The 19,701-nt window shown below is 54.2% G+C and overlaps 3 protein-coding genes across 4 annotated transcripts; 1 reads left to right on the plus strand and 2 right to left on the minus strand.

Moving 5' to 3' along the window:
* The first annotated feature begins 639 nt into the window (after positions 1-639).
* FEM1A (fem-1 homolog A) lies at positions 640-4,633 on the plus strand. Of its 2 annotated transcripts, none has more exons than XM_054396174.1 (2): positions 640-2,735; positions 2,909-4,633. In XM_054396174.1, exon 1 carries the CDS (start codon positions 640-642, stop codon positions 2,689-2,691), a length of 2,052 nt encoding a protein of 683 aa, XP_054252149.1. In that variant the 3' UTR covers positions 2,692-2,735; positions 2,909-4,633. The 2 variants fall into 2 exon arrangements, with proteins under 2 accessions (XP_054252149.1, XP_054252150.1); XM_054396175.1 differs by having other exon boundaries at positions 640-1,398; positions 1,567-4,633.
* Positions 4,634-7,783: 3,150 nt separating this feature from the next.
* On the minus strand, positions 7,784-9,805 carry TICAM1 (TIR domain containing adaptor molecule 1). Its single transcript, XM_054396173.1, has one exon. The coding sequence runs from the start codon at positions 9,788-9,790 to the stop codon at positions 7,784-7,786; it is 2,007 nt and encodes a 668-aa protein (XP_054252148.1). The 5' UTR covers positions 9,791-9,805.
* A 130-nt stretch (positions 9,806-9,935) lies between these two features.
* LOC128978276 (perilipin-3-like) lies at positions 9,936-17,792 on the minus strand. Its single transcript, XM_054396086.1, has 11 exons — positions 17,733-17,792; positions 16,723-16,918; positions 16,031-16,113; positions 15,604-15,678; positions 14,962-15,087; positions 14,748-14,844; positions 14,123-14,322; positions 13,816-13,944; positions 13,263-13,722; positions 11,134-11,726; positions 9,936-10,124 (listed from the first exon to the last, which is right to left on the minus strand). The coding sequence occupies exons 1-11, from the start codon at positions 17,790-17,792 to the stop codon at positions 9,936-9,938; spliced, it is 2,208 nt and encodes a 735-aa protein (XP_054252061.1).
* Positions 17,793-19,701: the final 1,909 nt, after the last annotated feature.

Consider the following 19,701-nt stretch of genomic DNA (forward strand, 5'->3'; position numbering starts at 1 on the left):
GGCTGGAGGGGCAGGGGATAGAGCAAGGGCAGGATAGGTGGAGAGGGGCAGGGGCTGGACCAAAAGAGCAGGAGTGAGAAGAGAAGCCGGAGAAAACGAACTGGACCGGGGACGGAGGCACCGCGCTGAACTCCACGCCCCGCTCCGCCATCACCCCCCCAGCAGCCCCGGCGGGCCCCGCAATGCACGCTGGGAAGTGCAGTCTGGGGACCGCGGGGAGGAGCTCTGAGACCTCCGGGACCGCGCTTCCCACAGTGCTCCGCGCGGGCGGTGTCACGGCCCCGGACCTGCCTTCTCCCGCTGCCTGTCGGGACACCGAGTCCGCCGGGAGCCATCCCTGCCAGGCAACCCGGCCGCGGGACCACGTTTCCCATCATCCTCCTCCCGCCCCGCCCCCGGGCGCCGGCGGGCGCCATTTTGTTTCTCGTTACAACCTAAGATGGCGGCCGGGCGAAGAGACTGAAGGTTGCTGCGTTGAGGTGAGGGGCGTCTCGCTCGGCGCCTCCGGCCCCGCAGGGCTCTTTTCCCACGGCGGGCCGCTCTCGCCCATCTCCTGCCCCGAGCCGAGCTGGGGGCGTGGAGGAGCGGCCGGTCCATGGCCAAGAGGTGGCCGGTGCGGTCGCCGCGGCCCCCATCGCCATGGACCTGCGCACGGCTGTGTACAACGCGGCCCGCGATGGGAAGCTGAAGCTGCTGCAGAAGCTGCTGGGCAGCCGGAGCCGGGAGGAGCTGGAGGCGCTAACGGCGGGGCCCGGCGGGGGTGACGGCCCCGGGGGAGGGAGCACCCCGCTGCTGATCGCCGCCCGGCACGGGCACCTGGAGGTGGTGGAGTACCTGCTGGATCACTGCGGGGCACGCGTGGAGGAGGGAGGCTCGGTCAACTTCGATGGGGAGACCATCGAGGGGGCCCCGCCGCTCTGGGCGGCATCCGCGGCCGGGCACCTGGGGGTAGTGCGGAGCCTCCTGGATCACGGCGCGTCGGTGAACCAGACCACGCTGACCAACTCCACGCCGCTGCGAGCTGCTTGCTTCGATGGGCACCTGGAGATCGTGCGGTACTTAGTCGGCGAGCGTGGGGCCGACCTGGAAGTAGCCAACCGGCACGGACACACTTGTTTGATGATTTCTTGCTACAAAGGGCACCGGGAAATTGCCCGGTACTTGCTAGAGAAAGGGGCTGATGTCAACCGCCGGAGCGTGAAGGGGAATACGGCACTGCATGACTGCGCCGAGTCTGGCAGCCTGGAGATCCTGCAGCTCCTGCTCCGCTCCAAAGCCCGCATGGAGAAGGATGGCTATGGCATGACTCCTCTGCTAGCTGCCAGTGTCACCGGTCACACCAACATTGTCGAGTACCTCATCCAGGGAGGGCTGCAGCAGCAGGAGGAGGAGGAGGAGGTTGCAGGGAACCAAAACGGGACCGGCGCGTCAGGTGGGAGCCATCAGAAGTGCAGCGGCACCGGCAGGGAAGCTCCTCAGGGCTGTGATGAAGGGTGCGAGAGGTGCGGTGCCTCAGCTTCCAGTCAGGATGAGCAGCAGGTCCCCAGCGTGTTCTGCACTCGAGAGGCTGCTGTGGAAGCACTGGAATTGCTGGGTGCTACCTTTGTGGACAAGAAACGTGACCTTTTGGGAGCCCACAAGTACTGGCGAAGGGCGATGGAGCTTCGGTGTGAGGGTGGGCAGTACCTGCCTAAGCCTGAGCCCCGGCAGCTGGTCCTGGCCTATGACTATTCCCGGGAAGTGAGCTCGCTGGAGGAGCTGGAAGCCTTGATCACGGATCCAGACGAGATGCGCATGCAGGCACTGCTGATCAGGGAGCGCATCCTGGGGCCCTCCCACCCAGACACTTCCTACTACATCCGGTACCGAGGAGCAGTCTACGCTGACTCCGGCAACTTCGAGCGCTGCATTAACCTGTGGAAGTATGCTCTGGACATGCAGCAAGGCAACCTGGAGCCTCTCAGCCCCATGACTGCCAGCAGTTTCCTTTCTTTTGCTGAGCTTTTCTCTTATGTGCTTCAGGACCGCTCCAAAGGCACTTTAGCTACTCACTTGGGCTTCTCTGACCTTATGGGAGTCCTCAGCAAAGGGGTCCGGGAGGTGGAGAGGGCTCTCGTGCACGGTAAGGACCCTGTAGTTGACTCGGCACAGTTCACCAAGACGTTGGCCATTATCCTCCACTTGGTCTTCTTGCTGGAGAAGGTGGAGTGCACCCCGGAGCAGGAGCACCAGAAGCGCCAAACTATCTACCGCCTGCTGAAGTGCAGCCCCCGGGCCAAGAATGGCTTCACTCCTTTGCATATGGCTGTGGACAAAGACACCACGACTGTGGGACGTTACCCCGTGGGCAAGTTCCCATCGCTCCACGTGGTGAACTTGCTGCTGGAGTGTGGGGCTGACCCAGACAGCCGTGACTATGACAACAACACCCCGCTGCATGTGGCCGCCCGCAACAACTGCCCGCTGATCATGAGTGCCCTGATGGAGGCTGGAGCTCACATGGATGCCACCAACGCCTTCAAGCAGACTGCTTATGAGTTGCTGGATGAGAAGCTGCTCACCAAGAGCATGATGCAGCCCTTCAATTACATCACCCTCCAGTGCCTTGCTGCTCGCGCCCTGGACAAGCACAAGATTCCCTACAAAGGGTTCATCCCTGAGGAGCTGGAAGCCTTCATTGAACTGCACTAGGCTGGGAGAGCTGAAGTCCCTGTCACCTCTTTCACCCTGCAGAGGTAGTGCAGCCTGAGGCCTCGAGCCATCCTTGCCTAGGTGCTGAAGGCCATCGCTGTGCTGAGATGGGCTGCGAGCTTTGTCCTCTTCTGTCACCATCAAGCTGGCGTGTGCAGGGGTAGGGGAGGAGAAGGCTCAGGAGCTCATGGCTGTCCCTCATTGTTGTCATCTTCAGGTACCAGAAATCTCCAGTGCACTGTATCCAGAGAAGGCCGCAGCCCCTGCCCTTTCCCATGCCATCCATCTTGTCCTGAGGAGGAAGGAAAATGGAGATTCCCTGGGACCTGCTGCCTCTCCCGTTAGTGCTGGATTAACTCAGCGTTACGCTTTGGAGCACTACACACCACACACCTGCTCTAGCCCTTCCCATCCCTCATACTGAACAGATAGGAATGCAAGTGAGGAATAAAATCCCTTCCAACCTATTCTTTCCCCACTCCCTTCTCAGACTTGGTGCAGTCTAACAGCCGAGTGGCTTGTGTTCTGCTGAGGTAGTTGCCTTGCATGGCAGTAGGGCTGGGTGTGCTGAGGATGGGTTTTTATTCTTCTCCCTTGGTTGGCCCAGTGGTGGTAATGGCCTGGGATGTCAATGATGGTGCATAAAGCTGGGTTATTTTTTCTCTTTTAGAGCCAGGCCCTATCTATGCTGCAAGACTTCTTCAATCCTGTAAGATGTAGTAAGGTCAGTTCTGGTTATCCAAGTTTCATTGATAGATGTTTTTTTTTTTATGAATGGGGAGGAAAATCTGCTACCTGAAAAACAAAGCACTGCTGTGGCCTTCAGGTCCTTAGCTTGCCCTTTCTCCACATCTTCACTCCTTTTGCCACATGAAGGTCCTTTAGCTCCAGAGGTCATTCAGGACTGGAGCTGTGCAGGGTGGATGTGGCTGGGTTTCAGAGCCAAGCCAGTGCACTTTGAACCTCTTGGAGGATGTGCTCTTGCAAGCCCTCTAGGGTGGGAGGTACTCATAGTGTGGGTGGTGCTTGGGGGGAGTTATTAAAGCAGGTGAGCATGGTGGCATGTTTGCATGAGGGTGGTCTGAAGGAAGGAGCAAGGCAGACATGAAAAGGTGCCTTCTGAGGTTTTTCACTGTCAGCTGCTTGGGCTTAGGCCATTATCCCATTCTGAAGACCTACATGGAGTGAGTTGTGTTAGCTGGTTTTACATGGAGTGGGTTGTGTTAGCATCTGGTTTGGACTTTTAATTCTTTTTACAACTTCATTGAGGATGGTGCTACTTGAAAGATTGGATTTGAAATCTCCTTTGCATTCAGTTTGGGCAAGCTCTTTAATTAGGATCTGCACACAACTTGTTCAGTCTCTAGTCTCGGGGTAGGTATTTCCCTCCTGGGTGGCAGTGTTGGTAAACATGAGGCTGTTCCAGCAGTTTTATCTTCTTGCAGGGGGAGTGACTGGGCCTTGGCAGCCTGTGGATCATTTCTTGGCCTTGGCCAGAGTGGAAAGCACAGTTGGGGTGGGGGTGGGGGTGAAGCAGCTGCCTGTGAGCTTTGGGAAAGGTCAGGACTGGGAGAGCAGAACCCTGACAACCAACCATGCACTATTTGCTACTGAAGCTTCTCTACTTGTATTTATAGCCAGCATCTCCATATGCCTCAATAACCCAAACGCTCTCTGCCCCTTCAAGGTCTTGTAGATCCTGCCATGATGTTTTTTGCAGTGTTAACTATATATAAAGCAAGGAGGTTTAACTTCTCTTGAGCTGTAAAGTGCAGTTAGTTTAGCTACATTCTATTTTATTTTTTTTTGTTCCCTTCCTTTTGGCTGAAACCTGAACTAAACTGCAGGAATGGAATTTGTTAATTTGTGAGCTGAGGAGCGCTCTTAACTTTAAATAATAAAACAGACAAAAAAATGGCTGCTAGAATGCAAATGCCTTGGACTTCTTGCTGGTAAACTTCTGTTTTCAGCTCGTTTCTTAAGGCTGGGATGCTGGTGGGTGTGGAAATCCCAAGTGTTTGAAGGTAACAGATGGAATGGTTTCGTTTCATCTTGAGTTTACTCCTGGGAAAAGCTGATCTGTGCTGCAAGTGCAAACACTTCACCTGAGAATGGGTAACACTGACATGGAAGTGACACCTCCTTGTCTACTTTGTCTTATCTTTTGATGGAAATGGAGCAGTGTGCAAGGATGCTGCTCTGCTGACTCAGATCTTCTCTGTCTTGTCTCCTGCTGGGGCTGTGGGCACAGCAAGCAGAAGAGGGATGCAGTGTGGCTTTCACCACTTGATGTCCAGTCTTGGGGTCTTCACTCCAAGAAGGGCATTGAGGTGTGGAGAAAAGGAGGCTGAGGGGGAGACCTCATTGCTCTGTAGAGCTGCCTGAAATGAGCCACCCTCAGTGTCAAGAATTTCTTCCCTACTCTCCAGTCTCAATCTTCTTCCAGCTCAAAGCCATCATCCTTCGTCCTCTCACTCCCAGCCCCTGTCACAAGTTCCTCTCCAGCTTTCCTGTAGCCCCCTTCAGGTACTGGAAGGCTGCTTTAAGGTGTCCCTGGAGCCTTCTCTCCTCCAGGCTGAACAGCCCCAAGTCTCTCAGCCTGTCCCTATAGGGGAGGTTCTCCAGCCCTCTGATCATCTTTGTGGCCTCCTCTGGACCTGTTCCAACAGTTCCATGTCCTTGTGTTGGAGGCACCAGAACTGGATGCAGTGCTCCAACCTAGGGAATAATGAGGAATGTCTCAGGTACATTCTGGTGAAAACAAAACTCTCCCCCTTTCCATGGGGAGCAAAGAAGGCCCTGAAAACGTGGGGTGTGTGAACCTGTGGTTCCAAGGCTGTTGCTCTCAATAACTTTGGAGCCTCTCAGCCCTCCATGTATAGGGAGCTTAAAGCAATCCCCAACCCTGCCATGCTCTAGTCTGCTGCCACATCTTCCCTTTCTTCCGATCCAAGCAGGCTCGAGGTGGCTGTGGTAAGGTTGTTTACAAGCTGGAGCAGCCTCCAGTGGACTGGTTTTGGAAGGGCTGTTTTTATAGACAGCAGAAGAGCTGGGGAAGGAGCAGTGTGGATGTTGTTTCCTGAGGGGAGGGACTGTGCTGGTGGCTGCACAGCAACAAGCACAACGTGCCAGGAGCTGCACTCACAGCACCTGTTCCAACAAAGGTGACGTAGAGGAGAGAAAATAGGGAAGTAGAAGGAATCCAAGCACTTGGAGGCCCCCAGCAGGCTCTATAAAGAGTGACTGAGTTCATCCATTGTCAGGGGTTCCTTCCAAGTTAGAAGCTGAACTGTTTCAAAGGTGGGAGTCAGCAGCTGATGGCAGCTTTTAAACAGCTGCAATGCTTTGATGTGGTTCTTGTTCTGCTCAGGACAGAGGGCTTTCGCTTGGCTGAGCTGGGCCTCCTTGAGGTGAGGAAGAGGGAGGCAGACACCACCTTCTGTGGACATCCCTGGGAGAGGACCTGTGGCCTCCAAAGAGGAAATTCTGTGGGATTTAAATCCTGATGTGCCAGCCTCCTGCAGTTTAGGAGAGGGGACAACCCTGGCTCAACTCAGTGACACAGACTCCTGCAGAAGTACCTGAATCGGGGTCACCTCCCCCATATCAATCAAGCTAGCCCTTGAGGGCCACCATAATAAGAACTTGGCAGCAATCAGGCTCCTTCCTGGGGTGAGGAGAAGGGTGAGCACTGCCCTGCAGCCTGCATGCCCCGGGGCAGGGTGGGTTGAGTCTAGAGCTGACTGCTCTCTGCTGGACTCTGCTCTGCAGAGGGAGCAGTTCCTGTCTGGTGGCTTCGGGCTGACCTCTGCTGACAGAGCAGGCAAATGGGCACGGCAGAAGCCAGCAGAGGAGAACTGTGGAGTCTTGGGCTTTGCTTTAAATGCCCTCCTTGTGTTAAAGGCTCACTGGATAGCTGCCTTCACCCAGCTCCTGCAGAACACCTGCCCCATTCCTGGCTGTTCTCCACCCCTTCAATGCTTTTGTTCTTCTGCCCAACTCTTTCCTCCAAGGCCAGGAGGTGAGCAGGTGGAGTGATGTCAGCAGGGCACATTTCTCTGGGCAGCAGGCAGTCTAACCTGGGCCCACCTCACACCTTTCCCCAGCAGGTAAGAATGGGGGAGTGGACACTCAGCTTCTGCCTGCTCAGACTTCTTCCACATTTCTCCTCTCATACCACCTTCATGTAATTATCTTTTAACCTAAACACAGCTTTGCTGTCAGGATTCTTGTTCAGCCTCCTGTCTGCTGGGAAATCTCAGTTCTTGACCCTTCTAAATACAGGGATGCTTCAAGCCATGCTCCTGGGGCACAGGGGAATTTTGTCTTCTACAAACAAAAACTTCTCTCTGTAGTTTCAGAGGGGAACTGGAAGAAGTGATCTCTTGATCCCTCAGCCCAGAGGCCTGCTGTCTCTCAGAGGTCTCTCAAGCTGGTTTCCTGAACCACCCAGGAGGTCTGGGAGAAGCAAGACTGCTGCTGTGCTGTGGCAAAGGGAGTGCAGCACCCACACAGAGTCAGCCTGGGTGGGAAGGGCTGAGAGGATATGCTGCAGCCCCAAGCAGAGAGGGTTGCTGGAATGAAATAGTGAGACCTTGTGGTGCTTAGCACCTTGACAAGGACCACAGCAGCTCCCCAAAGCATCCCCTGAAGATCTTCCCTCAAACAACTTGGTCAGCAGCAGACTGTGAAGCTCAACTATTCTGTGCCAGCTCCTGGTCCCCTCCACCCTAGAGGCACAGACCTGCAGAACACTTTCCCAGATGTCCCTGACTGCCCTTTTGCTCATTCCACAGGAAAGGAACCAAGAAAACACAAAATAAGTTAATTAGGATTTATTTAGAAAACCTTCCAGTAGCCTCAGAACATCAGGAGGAGATTCTTTTCAGTTACTTGAAAATAAGCACAAGGAAGACAAATCTCAGGAGACTCTTTTTGTCCAACACAAAAAAAGGTCCTTTTCTCCTGTGGTCCAGGAACCTTTTGGCCACAGTGAAATAAGAATAATCCCAGTCCCAGCAGAATCACCATGATTTAGGGTTTGGAAGGGAGATGGGTCTGCAGCTTTGCTGATCTGCTGTCTCTGATCATTCTACCTGGTCTGCTCCTCACTGTGCTGTGGCCCTGGTGTGACAGTTTCTACCTGCATCGTGTTGTGGTTCCCAATCTGAACCATTCGAGCATGTTGAATGATGATGCCTCCAGGACCTGGCATCATGTTGTAGTGGCCTGAGGGGAGCTGAAGTGGTTGGGAAGGAGGAGGATCCACCTGAGCAGGTGTGGGGTGACCATTGAGGGGAGGTGGGTAGGTAGGGGGAGGGACAGTTGAAGTTGGGGGGCACCACTGTTGGGGTGGTGGCTTCAGCAGCTGTGGCTGTGCTGCTGGCAGAGGCTGCTGGGGATGGGCGCCAAGGCTCAGGGCAGCCAAGCTCTGCCATGGTTGGTACCATTCCTGCTGGAGCTGCAGTTTCTTTCTCTGCATCTGGTCCCACATGGCTTTCTTCTCCTTGATCCTGCTGGAGTCAAAGGTGTTCTGCACTTTCCTGGAGAACATAGGAGAGTTCTCATCCAAGGGGACCAGCCCACAGAGCACGCTGGGAATCTGACTCCGCTCCAGGGGGTTCTCCTTGGGCACAAAAGGGATGACTGAGTGGCGCTTGGATGGCTTCTGGATGGACTCCATCAGAGCAGTGTCTGTCTGAAACATACACAGGTTGCATAAGAAGTTCTTGGTCAGCAGAAGGATGATGAAAGCAGAGTTTTCCATAGCATCCTGGAAGCAAGACATGTGGCTGCAGCCAGCAATGGAGAAGTCCTCACAGAGTGTGGCACCATTGGGCACCCCCATGTGCTCCAGCAGGGTCTTGACCCGATGGGCAACAGTCTCATCCTCACTAGCATGCAGGATGACAAAAGTGAAAAATTTTCTCTCTCCACCATCCAGCTGTGCTGTGGACACTGGTTCTGTTGTTTTGAGAGGAGGAGGCCAGGCTGGAGAAGGTGATGAAGGGAGGGGAGAGGAATATGACAAATTGGAAGGAGCTCCCTGAAAAGGAGGAGGAAGGGTTGAGGGGATGGAATAGGCAGGAGGAGGAGGAAAGGGATGGGTTAAAATGGAAGGGGATGCAGAGTTAGAAGGAATGCCTGCTGGAACATAGGAGTTCTCCATGGACATGTGGGCAGGCCCAGTATCTGCTGTAGCTCTTGAGTTGGGAAGCCCTGTAGACAATTGCTTTTCATCTTCCCTTTTGTTTGTCTGTTCTTCTGGTGCTTGAGGTTCTGCTGCCACTGTGCTGGAAACGTCACTGCTTTCCACAGGCTGGTTCATGGGACCCATTATGGGCAGCTGCATCTCAGGAGTAGGGAGACTTGGGTCACCTGAACCAGCCATCTCTGGTTGGGGGCCTTGGGCACATGCATCCTGCCCAGGATGAGAGTTGGATGTGCTGGCCCAGCTTGTTTCCTGTGGGCTGTGGCTGTGTGTGTCCCCATCAGGCTGTCCAGCACCAGTGGTGCTCCCTTCACAGGTCTGGCTGGGCCTGGGGACACACTCATGGGAAGAAGGTAGGGTGTGAAAAGCAACTGTTGGTGATGCACTGATCTCAAAGTGGCTGGAGAAAGAGGGACTTCCCAAGGAGCACAAGGTCTGTGGGCCTGAAGGGTCTGAGATGCCTCCAATCTGTTCTGGAGTGGCTGTCTTGAGAAACCCTCCATCCACATCAGACCTCAGTGTCTGAAATGTGTCATCTGGGCCCACACTGACAGCAGAGCCATGCTTCTCCTGCTCCCCAGCTGGCATGCTGTTTGGTCTGTCCCCCTGAGCCTCCCTGCTGCCACTGCAGGTTTGGGTGGCAGCCTGGCAAGCTTTGTCCATGGCTTCCTGACTGCAGAGTTTTTCCTCCAGCAAGAGTGAGTAGATCCGTGCCAGGAGCTCCATGGCACCTGCGTCCAGCTGGGGAGGCTGCAAATCCTCCCCATTTTCCTGCACTCCTGAAGCAGCCAGTTTGGTCTGGTGGACATACTGGGCTGCTTGGTTGTTTCCCAAAGCATCCAAACAAATCCTTGCATCCACCTCTTGCCCTAGAGTAAGCAGGACCATGGCTTGCAGTAATTTGCTGCTGGGCCCAGATCTCAAGTGCTTCAGTTTGTGTTTGAGGGTCAGGAGTTTCTCTTGTGGCATCTTTGAGAGAATACTAAAAACGTCCTCAAAGCTTGGGTGGAGCTTGGTGTTCTGTGCCATCTCCTCAGCTGGTGGTCCAGATGATGGGCTGGAGCAGCATGGATGGAAAAAGCATATTATGGACCTTGGAGGGAAGGTTGGTTCCCTTGTGGAGCTCTGTGGTGTCCTGCTCACGCTCCACGTACCGCACAAGCAAGGGCTCTGCGCTGCTCAGGGGCTCAGCACCAGCTGGGATCTCTCTGTCGTGAGGAACCTGTGAGAAGAACATGGGACAAGGTTCAGAAATGGAGAAGTGGGGAGCTTAGGGGGTGGTCTCTCAAGACCTGCAGAGCTCCAGCCTCAAGGCTCTTGAGTCCTTTAGTATTGCCCAGCGCTTGCAGGTCTGCCAGAGGTCCACACTTTAGTCCAGCTCTGTTAGTAGCCAAAGCTTAGGTTCTTTGCCTTCATTTCACGTTAATTACAACTGCTTCAGAATAATTACTGAGCTAATAATGTGTTTAGGCAAATCCAAGTGTCATCCCCTCCAGGCAGCAGCTTCCAGGGGCCTCCAGACAATGGACAGCCAAGGAATAAAGCACACTTGGAGCAGCCCTTTCACATTTCTCATGCCAGGAAGGTCAATAACCCACATCTCAGGCTGCCCAGGGTGATGATGGACATCGTCTGAACCCTGCCAACCCCCTGCACTCACCAGAGGCCTCTGGGCAGGGTTCTGGTGACAGCAGGACCTGCCTGGGGTGGAGGAGCTGGTGGCAGGCAGGAGAGGACTGCTTGCAGGACCTCACTGAGCCTGCTGGAAGACCAGCCCCTATTTAAAGGGAGCACCCAAAGCAGCTGCCAACAGGGGAAAGTTCAGGATTTCAAATTACTTTTTTTTTCTCTCTCTTTTCTTTTTCTCATAAAAATCCTCCAATTGCTTAATGAGGGAGCTCGGGATGGAGCTGAGGAAGTTGTTGGCGCTTCCTGTGCAAAACCTCTGATTCAGTGAAACGAGGGGAGGGGAGAGGAGAGAGGAGGGGAGAAAAGAGGAGGAGAGAGGAAAGGAGGGGAGAGGGCAAGGGAGGGAAGACAGGAAGGGAGAGGAGAGAGGAAGGGAGAGGAGAGAGGAAGGGAGAGAAGAGCGGACAGGAGAGAAGAGCGGACGGGAGAGAAGAGCGGACAGGAGAGAAGAGCGGACAGGACAGGAGAGCGGACAGGAGAGAAGAGCGGACAGGAGAGAAGAGCGGACAGGACAGGAGAGCGGACAGGAGAGAAGAGCAAACAGGAGAAAAGAGCGGACACGAGAGGAGAGCGGACAGGAGAGCGCGGGGCCGGCGCTCGGGCCGCAGCCCGGAGCTTTGGAACCGGCCGTGCCGGGCCTCCCGCTGTCCCCGCAACGCCCTGCACCGGGCCCCGCTCCACGCTCCCGCCGCCCTTCGCTCTCGTTCCCGGGAAGTGCTGCTGCCCGCTGCTCCGCCTGCCCTCGGCTGGAAGGGAGGGAAGGAAGGGTCCTGGCTACCTGCGGCCGGTGCTGCTCCGCAGGACGGCTCGGCTCGGCCCGGAGCCTGGGGACAGGTGGCAGCGGCGTGATCGGGGCTGCGGCGGGCCCGGCGCTCCGCCTGCCCCGCCGGAGCCTGCCGGCACACCAGGAAGCGGCGGGACCCGGCCGCGGCAGGAGCCGGCAGCGCCGGGGCGGAGCGGAGCGGGGCACGGCCGGGGCGGAGCGGGGCACGGCCGAGGTTGAGATCGCACCGGGCCGCAGCGGTGCCCGTCTGCCCTCGGCAGGAGAGCTGCCAGCCCCTGCCCGTGGCACCGGCCCCCTTCCCGGTACAGTGCCAGCAGTGCGCTAAGCCCCTGGTGCTAGGCTCCGGCTGGCCTGCAGGGACGGGAGCCGGGCTGGGGGTGGACTCTGTCGGGGATCCGTCTAGTGAGAGGCCAACCATCAACCCGACACCACCATGGCCATTTAAACCATGTCCTCAAGTGCCATCCCTTCAGGAAGGCAGCTCTAAGGTCTCAAGGCTGAACTGTCCCAGCTCCCTGAGCCTGTCCTCATAGCAGAGGTGCTCCAGCCCTTGGCTCATCTTTGTGGCCTTCTCTGGACTCTCTCCACCAGCTCTGTGTCCTTCTCATGCTGGGGCCACAAGAAGGACACAAACAGATACGTCTTTGAATGTGGGTCACACTTTATTCTGAAGTCTGCTTGCCCTCATTCCAGCCTTAGCACAGGCCATAGCGTATCAAAATAAGTTACATTTGAATTACTACAAAGCTTTATTTGCTGGGAAATCAACCAGCACCCATCTCCCCTCTGTTAAGAGCAGGGCAGTGTCTTGCCATGGCAGAGGAACTCCTGGCCAAAGCTGCTCCATGTGCCAGCTTCTTAATGGCTGCAAAATGTTTCATGCCTGGAGTTCCTTCCACACAAGCAGATGAGCCCTGAAGTCACTCATACAACTAGGAAAGATAATCCCACTGCAGATTAGTTTAAAAGAAAATCCCGCTTAGCAAAGTGTTTTCCTGCAAAAGGAAAAGTGTTGGTCTAGAAATAACAAAAAGCTGATCCAGAAGAAGTCTCTCTTTGAGAAGCAGCCTCTTGCCCCCCTCTTGTTGCTGGTCTGCTGCAGGGCTGAGCCTCCCCGGAAGCAGAGCAGGCAGGAGGGAAGTCCTGGGTTTGTGATGTCTATTTTTGAACTTGTAGAAGGAGGGAAATGGTTTCAGAGGCCAAGCACAGCATTCTCTGGAGTTCCCTGCAGCTTGAATGAATTAAAAACAAATTCAGCATTCAAAATAAGCTGAGACCACTTCTCTCCCCCAACTTGTCTCAGTCAGGATAGCTGGGCTGATGTAAAAAGCTAAAGGACAGGTCCCCACCTTCCCTTTCAGTGCAGCAGCAGGTTTTGAAAAATAGTAACTGGAGGCATGGAATCCCCCACCTTTGTTATCCAGGCTCCTTGCAGACTACATCTTGCTGTAAGCTCAGCCTGGGGCAGTGAGAGAAGGGAAGGCACTCTTGGCACCATTATAGGTGGTTGGATACACAGTGGAAAGCTGAAGTGCTGTTGTAGCCAGGGAGCCTCAGCCAGAAGAGCTGGAATTTTTCAGAGGTCTTCTGGTGCAGTGTTTTTTATCTCCTTTGTAGCCAGTGCTGTATCTTTCTCTGCCTTCTCTGTGTCCACTTCTGTGTCCTCTGCCTTCTTTGTGTCCTTCTTTGTGCCCTTTTCTGTGCCCTTCTCTGTGTCCTTTGTGCCCTTTTCTGCCTTCTTTGCATCCTTTTCTGTGTCCTTCTCTGAATTCATGTCCTTCTTTGTGCCCTTTTCTGCCTTCTTTGCATCCTTCTCTGTGTCCTCTGCCTTCTCTGTATCTTCTCTGTCCTTCTCTGCCTTCTGTGCCAGCTTCTGTAGCACTTCACATGCCTCCCTCACAATCCTCTCTGCTCCCTTTGGTTCTTTGGGTGTCTCAGCCACCTCCTTTGATGATGCAGCCTGCTCTAACGTGGGTAATTTTATATCACTCATCACATCTTTCTTCTGCTGCTTTCTGCACTCCTGTGGCACTTTAGCTTTTGCCCTGAAGGGCCCCACAAGCCAGTTCAGAGGGGTGTTCTGAGTCACATACTCAAAGAGGTCATCTAGGGACCTTCGGGCTTCTGCCACACAGTCCTGGCTCCGGCTCAGGGTGGTGCTGGAGAGGTCTTGGAAAGACACAGCATTGGAGAAAGACCTGTGGAGCTTGTGGATATTTCGAGTGGCCTGGTGCACAGCTTCTTGGATGCTGCTGGGGAGGCCATGGATGCTGGTTTTCAGATTCTCATAAACAGGTTGTAGCTGCTGGGTGATGATTCTCAGCATAGCTAGAGTCCGTGACTCTACCTGCTGGGAAAGAGACAGAGCTCAGTTACTCAGGCAGGGGAGATGGCCACCATCCACATGAGGCCTGAGCCAACAGGGCCCTTCTAGGGGTACCTCTAAGTAGGAAGCAGTTTTAATTTGGTTGCCTTTCGGTTGGGTCAGGCTCCAGTCCACCCACAGCTTATGGAGCTTCTCCTGCCCATCCAGAAGCTTCTGGCCAACCTCTTGTTTCACAGATTCAATCTGATGGGGAAAAGGAGAGGAAGAGCTGCACTGTAAGCACACACAACCAGAGGAGCAGAGGGGCTGGGGGAGATCCAAGACAAAATGCAGCTGGTACGGGATGGAGGAAGAGCTTCCATCTGGACAGTAGGACAGGAAGGCTAGAGGCAGGAGGGAAGAGGGAAGGGTGTGTTTGTACCAGGTTTATTGCCAGCTGCAGCCGTGAGAGACTGGCCTGGGTGCTGTGCCTGACGTGCTGCAGTTTGCTCAGGGAGAGTTGGTAGGCTCGGTGCTGCACTCTGCTAGACAGGGAACCCAGGCGCACAAAGTAGCTTCGCTGCTGCTTCTGCTCCTCCACAGAAGCCACACCAAAGCCCTCCACAGTGGTGGCCAGCTGACCTGGAGGAAAGAAGAAGAGAGATGCAGCTGTGCTCCACTCCCTCCAGCTGTAAAGGGGGTAAGAGGGAAGATCAGCTGTGGGGAAACGTGAAGGCTGAAGCTGGCTGAGCAGACAGGAGAGGGTTGGAGTTGCTGAGATGTCTCAGGTGGACTAGCCCTGCTCAAGGTGTTCTCTTCAGACAGGCAGACTTGACAGGTTGAAGCATGCACCCACGTCTTAATTTGCCTTGAGGCTGCTGGGCAAGGAGCAGGCAGCAAATGCTTGAACTCTGTCCCATACCATGTGGCAAGTCAGTGGTGAGAGCCAGCCTTCCTGGTGACAAATTCAGAGCTACCTGGCCTGCTCCAGAAGGTGAGGCTTGCAGAGCCAGGTGCTCTCTGACCATGGCTTTGCATTTACAGTCTCCAGTTAAATATTTTCTTACCTAGCTCCTCCTCTGTCATCGGGAGGTATTGATCCACCAGATCTTCTGACATGCCCAGGACAGTTTCCACACCACCTGCCACTGCCTGGCTCACTGCCTTGGCTTTGCTTATGCTGGTGGCCACCACTGAGTTAGTCATCTCCACACCTTCCTGGATAGCTCCTTTGCCCTGCTCCAGGGCTGTATTAATCTTGCTGGTTATGGTGCCATAAGCAGCATCCAGAGCTGTGCTGACTGTAGAGGTGACCACAGATTTGGTCTTCTCAACACTCTCCTGAACAGCTCCTTTGGTCAGGTCCATTGCTTCAGTCACTTTGTTGGTCACAAGATCCTTTGCACCCTGGGCAGCCCCTACAGCAGCAGTGATAGTAGAAGCCACTGCAGACTTGGTCCGGCCAACACTGTCCTCCACAATGTGTTTACTGAGGTCCACAGCTTCAGTCACCTTGTTGGTCACGAGGTCCTTGGCACCCTGGGCAGCTTCCACAGCATTGACAATGGTGGAAGCCACTGCAGACTTGGTCCGGCCAACACTGTCCTCCACAATGTGTTTACTGAGGTCCACAGCTTCAGTCACCTTGTTGGTCACGAGGTCCTTGGCACCTTGGGCAGCCTCCACAGCATTCACAATGGTGGAAGCCACTGCAGACTTGGTCATTCCAACGCTGTCCTCCACGATGTGTTTGGTGAGATCCACTGCCTCTGTCACCTTGTTGGTCACGAGGTCCTTGGCACCCTGAGCAGCCTCCACAGCACTGTTGACCGTGGAGGTGACCATCGACCTGGTCAGCTTGACACTGTCCCCAACAACATTTTTTGTGAGGTCCACAGCTTCAGTCACTTTATCAGCCACTGCTGCTTTTGCCTCACAGGCAGCATCCATGGCAGATGTCACTTTGGTGGAAACCAGCTGCTTGGTGTCTGAGATGACCTACGACAGGGAGAGGCAGAGACAAATGCATTTCTATTCTGAAATAGCTTTTTCCCCTCCCTGAAGTAGCTTTGCCAGGCTTAAATTGTGCTTGCAGTCTGCTGGGAGAAGTGGGGAGGTGGACTTGATGACCTTAAAGGTCTTTCCCAGCCTGGACAATGTGCACTTCTCAATGCTGAAGGCACCTCTCCAGCTTTCACCAGCTAGCAGTGCCTCCTCCAGCCCCTCTCAGGGACTGAGCTGACAAAGCAGTGCTGCTGCAGTTTATTTCCCCACATTGCTCTGTCCCCATAACAGTTCCACCAAGTGAGAGCTCAACCCCTGTCTTCCCCAGGCAAAGCCTTCTCTTTACCTTATCTGCTGGCTGCTGAAGGAAGGGCAGGTTCTCCTCCAGCTGATCCAGCCTTTTACAGGCATATTCATTGACCAGGGCAACTAGAAAAGACAACAGCTACCAGTTTAGTCTTCAGTCTGGAGAGAGGGGTTGGACCCTCCCATGGCCAGCTCAGGCTACACTCATGAAAGCAAGCCCCAGGAAAACCCCAGCCCCTCTGATCTGCAGTGAAGGGGGTGGTGAGGAGGTGTCTTGTGGACCAAACCCTACAAATGGACAGGTTCAGGCTGTCTCCATTTTGCCTTCCTAGCTTTCTAGCTACAGGCAGCCTGCTGCTCCAGCTGGAATTCCCACTTGCTCCTGGTGGCTTGGTTTAAAGGGTTAAAAAGTGTCAGGATGAGACAGCCAGAGCTGCATCCACTGCTGCTGCCAGCTGGGATGCTCAGGATTTGGACTGCCAGAGGAAGAGCAAGGGAGGTTCTGCTTAGTAACTTAAACTACAGACAGGATGCCAAGCTTGGTTTCTTCTAGTGACAGCTTCATGTCCCTGAACCTCAGTGGGTTCCCTGGGAGCTGCTGAGTGGAAAACTCAGCTACAAGTACCTAGACCAATGTGCTACAGGAGGTGGGTATCACCCCATGGGCACCTGAAACTCCCCTCCCCAGCTACTCCTCTGTGTAGAAGAGCTCACTCCAGCCTCTTCACTTACTTTGAGGCTCAAGCTGGTTCAGGATGGGCTGTGCCCCACCAACCATGCTACCTACTGCCACAGCAGCCACAGTCTCAGCCACGTTGCAGACACCACTGAGGCAAGGATGTGTCTCCTTGGTATGGTTGTAGGCAGATGAGACCAGGTTGAAGGCAGAGTTGAGCAGGGGCAAGCTGGTCACCCGATTGACAGCACTCTAAAGGCCCAGAGAGGAATAAGTGACGTTAGAGACCCAGCCTCAGGCTGGTGGTGGGTACAAGCCATGTGTCATAGAGTCAGAGAATGGTTTGGGTTGAAGGGGACCTTAAAAATCATCCAGTTCCAACCCCCTACCATGAGCAGGGACACCTTCTACTAGCCCAGGTTGCTCAAGGCCTCATCCAACCTGGCTGTGAACACTTCCAGGCTTGGAGCCTCCACAACATCTCTGGACAACCTGTTCAACTGCCTCACCACCCTCCTGGGGAAGAATTTCCTCCTAATGTCTCCCTGGAGCCTTCTGTCCTCCAGGCTCCACCCAACTCTCAGCTTTTACTTGTAGGAGAGGTGCTCCAGCCCTTGGATCATCTTTGTGGCCTCCCTTAGACCTCCTCTAACAGTTCCATGTTCCTTGTCTATCCAGAAAGGTCCTCAGGGGACATCCATTCCATTTCCTTATCCTTGAACTCAGAATTGAAGAGGCTCATCCAAAGACCTCTAGCAAGTCAGTGACCAACCAGGCTTAAAAGTCTGAGCTCTGGGCTCCTGAATTCTGAGCCAGACTGGGGTTCAGCCCCAAACCTAGCTGTGGAGATAGGACCTGGAGCAGCTCATGCTTCAGAATGCCTTAAGCCAGCCCTGAAGCTTTCTCCTGAGCAAATGAAAATATCTTCTGTGTCAGCTGAGTTCAGGTTTAGCCACAGCTTCATGTAGTTAATCCTTCTGCCAGTCCCAGCCTGGTTTTGGGGTGCTGGCAGAAGTTAGTATCCCAGGCTGTCATCAAGTGGTTTAACTGCTGCCCTGGCACCTACCGCTTGCTGCTGCTCCTCAGCCTTCAGCAGATCCTTTCTTGTGGTCTTCTCTGATGCCATGCTGAATTCAGCTGCAGCTGAAAGGCAAACCAAGAGTAAACCAACATGAGCACCACCTCATTTCCTCCAGTAAGTAAAGCCTTAGCAAAGCCAGTGAAAAGCAGAGGGGAACCTTGGGATCCATCCTTCAGCACGTCCTAGGACCAGGGGTCACTGATCCTCCTTGCAAGAGGGTCAGGTGCATCCTCAGCAGCACCCCAGCAGTGTGGGCAGCAGGTCAAGGGAACTGCTGTGCTCCTTTGACTCTGGTGAGACCTCACCTGGAGTACTGCATCCTGATGTGGAGCCCTCAACACAAGAAGGACATGGACCAGTGGGACTAGGTGCACAGGAGGCCACAAAAGTGACCTGAAGGCTGGAGCTCCTCTGCTGTGAGGCCAGGCTGAGAGAGCTGGGGTTGTTCAGCCTCAAGAAGGCTCCAGGGAGACCTTCTGGTGGCCTTTCAGTGCTTAAAAGGGCTGAGCAGAAAGCTGGGCCTGTTTGACAGGATAAGAAGTGATGATTTGAAACTAGAAGAAGGAGACTGAGGAGAGAAGGAAGAAATTTGTGGTGCTGTGGGTGGTGAGACCCTGTCCTAGGTGGCCCAGAGAGGTGGGAGATGCCCCATCCCTGGCACCATTCCAGGTCAGGTTGTTTTGGGCTTTGAACAATCTGGTGTAGTGGAAGGTGGGGGGTTGAAACTGGATGATTTTTAAGTTCCCTTCCAACCCAACCCATTCTGTGACTCTAGGAAACCTCTCCTCACTTCCTGTGAAACCAAGGCCCAGAAGTGTTCTCGTTACAGAGTGGGATTAAAGAAGTCAAAGCATAACAATGCTGCAATATCTTGGTCCTGGATTGGCTTCCTCAGCAGGGACCTTGCTTGGTGCCTTGACATCCAGTATCACTCAGTAAATCCAGGATTACTCCTCAGCCTGAGGCACAGCAGGGGAGTCAGGATTTGTAGTGTCTCTTTTCTCTCCCTTGCCAGTTAATTCCTCTTCTTGGAACTTCAATGGCATTTTCCAGTGGAAAAAGCCCCAAACCAAAATCCCTCCCAAACTGGATTCCCAAGCCAAGCTCTGCTCCAGGCTCTCTGGCAGGCTGTACCCAGAAAAATCTTGCATCTGATTTGTGACATGGCCCATTGTCCTCTTTCTTGTGCTCTTTGACTTGGGTAAGGTTTTTATTTGGCAGTGGAAATGGGGACACAGAGAGCTGGGGAGGGGACACAGCTGAGGGGGAAACACAGAGAGCTGGGGAGAGGACAAACATTTGTTAGTCCTGGGAAGAGCCAAGGAGACATCTCAGGAGGTAACAGATTCACAGATTGCATTGAGTTGGAAGGAGCCCTCAAAGGGTATCTTGTCCAACCCCCCTGCAGTCAACAGGGACACCTCCAACTAGAGCAGGCTGCCCAGGGCCACATCAAGTCTGATCTTGAATGTTTCTAGGGAGCAACCTATTCCACTGTCTCCCCACCCTCATTGCCCAGAACTTCCTCCTGATGTCCAATCTAAATCTGCCCTGCTCTAGTTTCAAACCATTGCCTCTTGCCCTATCCCCACAGGCCCTTCTAAACAGTCCCTCCCCAGCCTTCCTGTGGGTCCCCTGCAGCTCTTGAGGTCTCCCCAGATGGCAGGATGTCAAATCCTGCTGCATTAACCACACAATTAGTCAGCATTTCAGTGAGGTTGAAGTGGATGCAGAGTGCTGCATGTCTACAGTAAAAGTTGTCACAGAAATTGTCTTCTCCAGGCTCTTGAGTGAGAAGCCAGAGCTGCTCTGGAAACCTCCCTGCCCAGGGGAGCTGCACAGCAAAAACACAGCCTGAACTTTAGCAGCCTGGGAGAACTTCTGGGGAACAGCTGCAAACAAAAGCAGAGCTTGAAGCTAAGTCTCAGTCCCAAAGTCCAAGGGGGTTGCTCAG

This window comes from Indicator indicator, chromosome 36 (genome assembly GCF_027791375.1).
Source record: "Indicator indicator isolate 239-I01 chromosome 36, UM_Iind_1.1, whole genome shotgun sequence".
NCBI lineage: Eukaryota > Metazoa > Chordata > Aves > Piciformes > Indicatoridae > Indicator > Indicator indicator.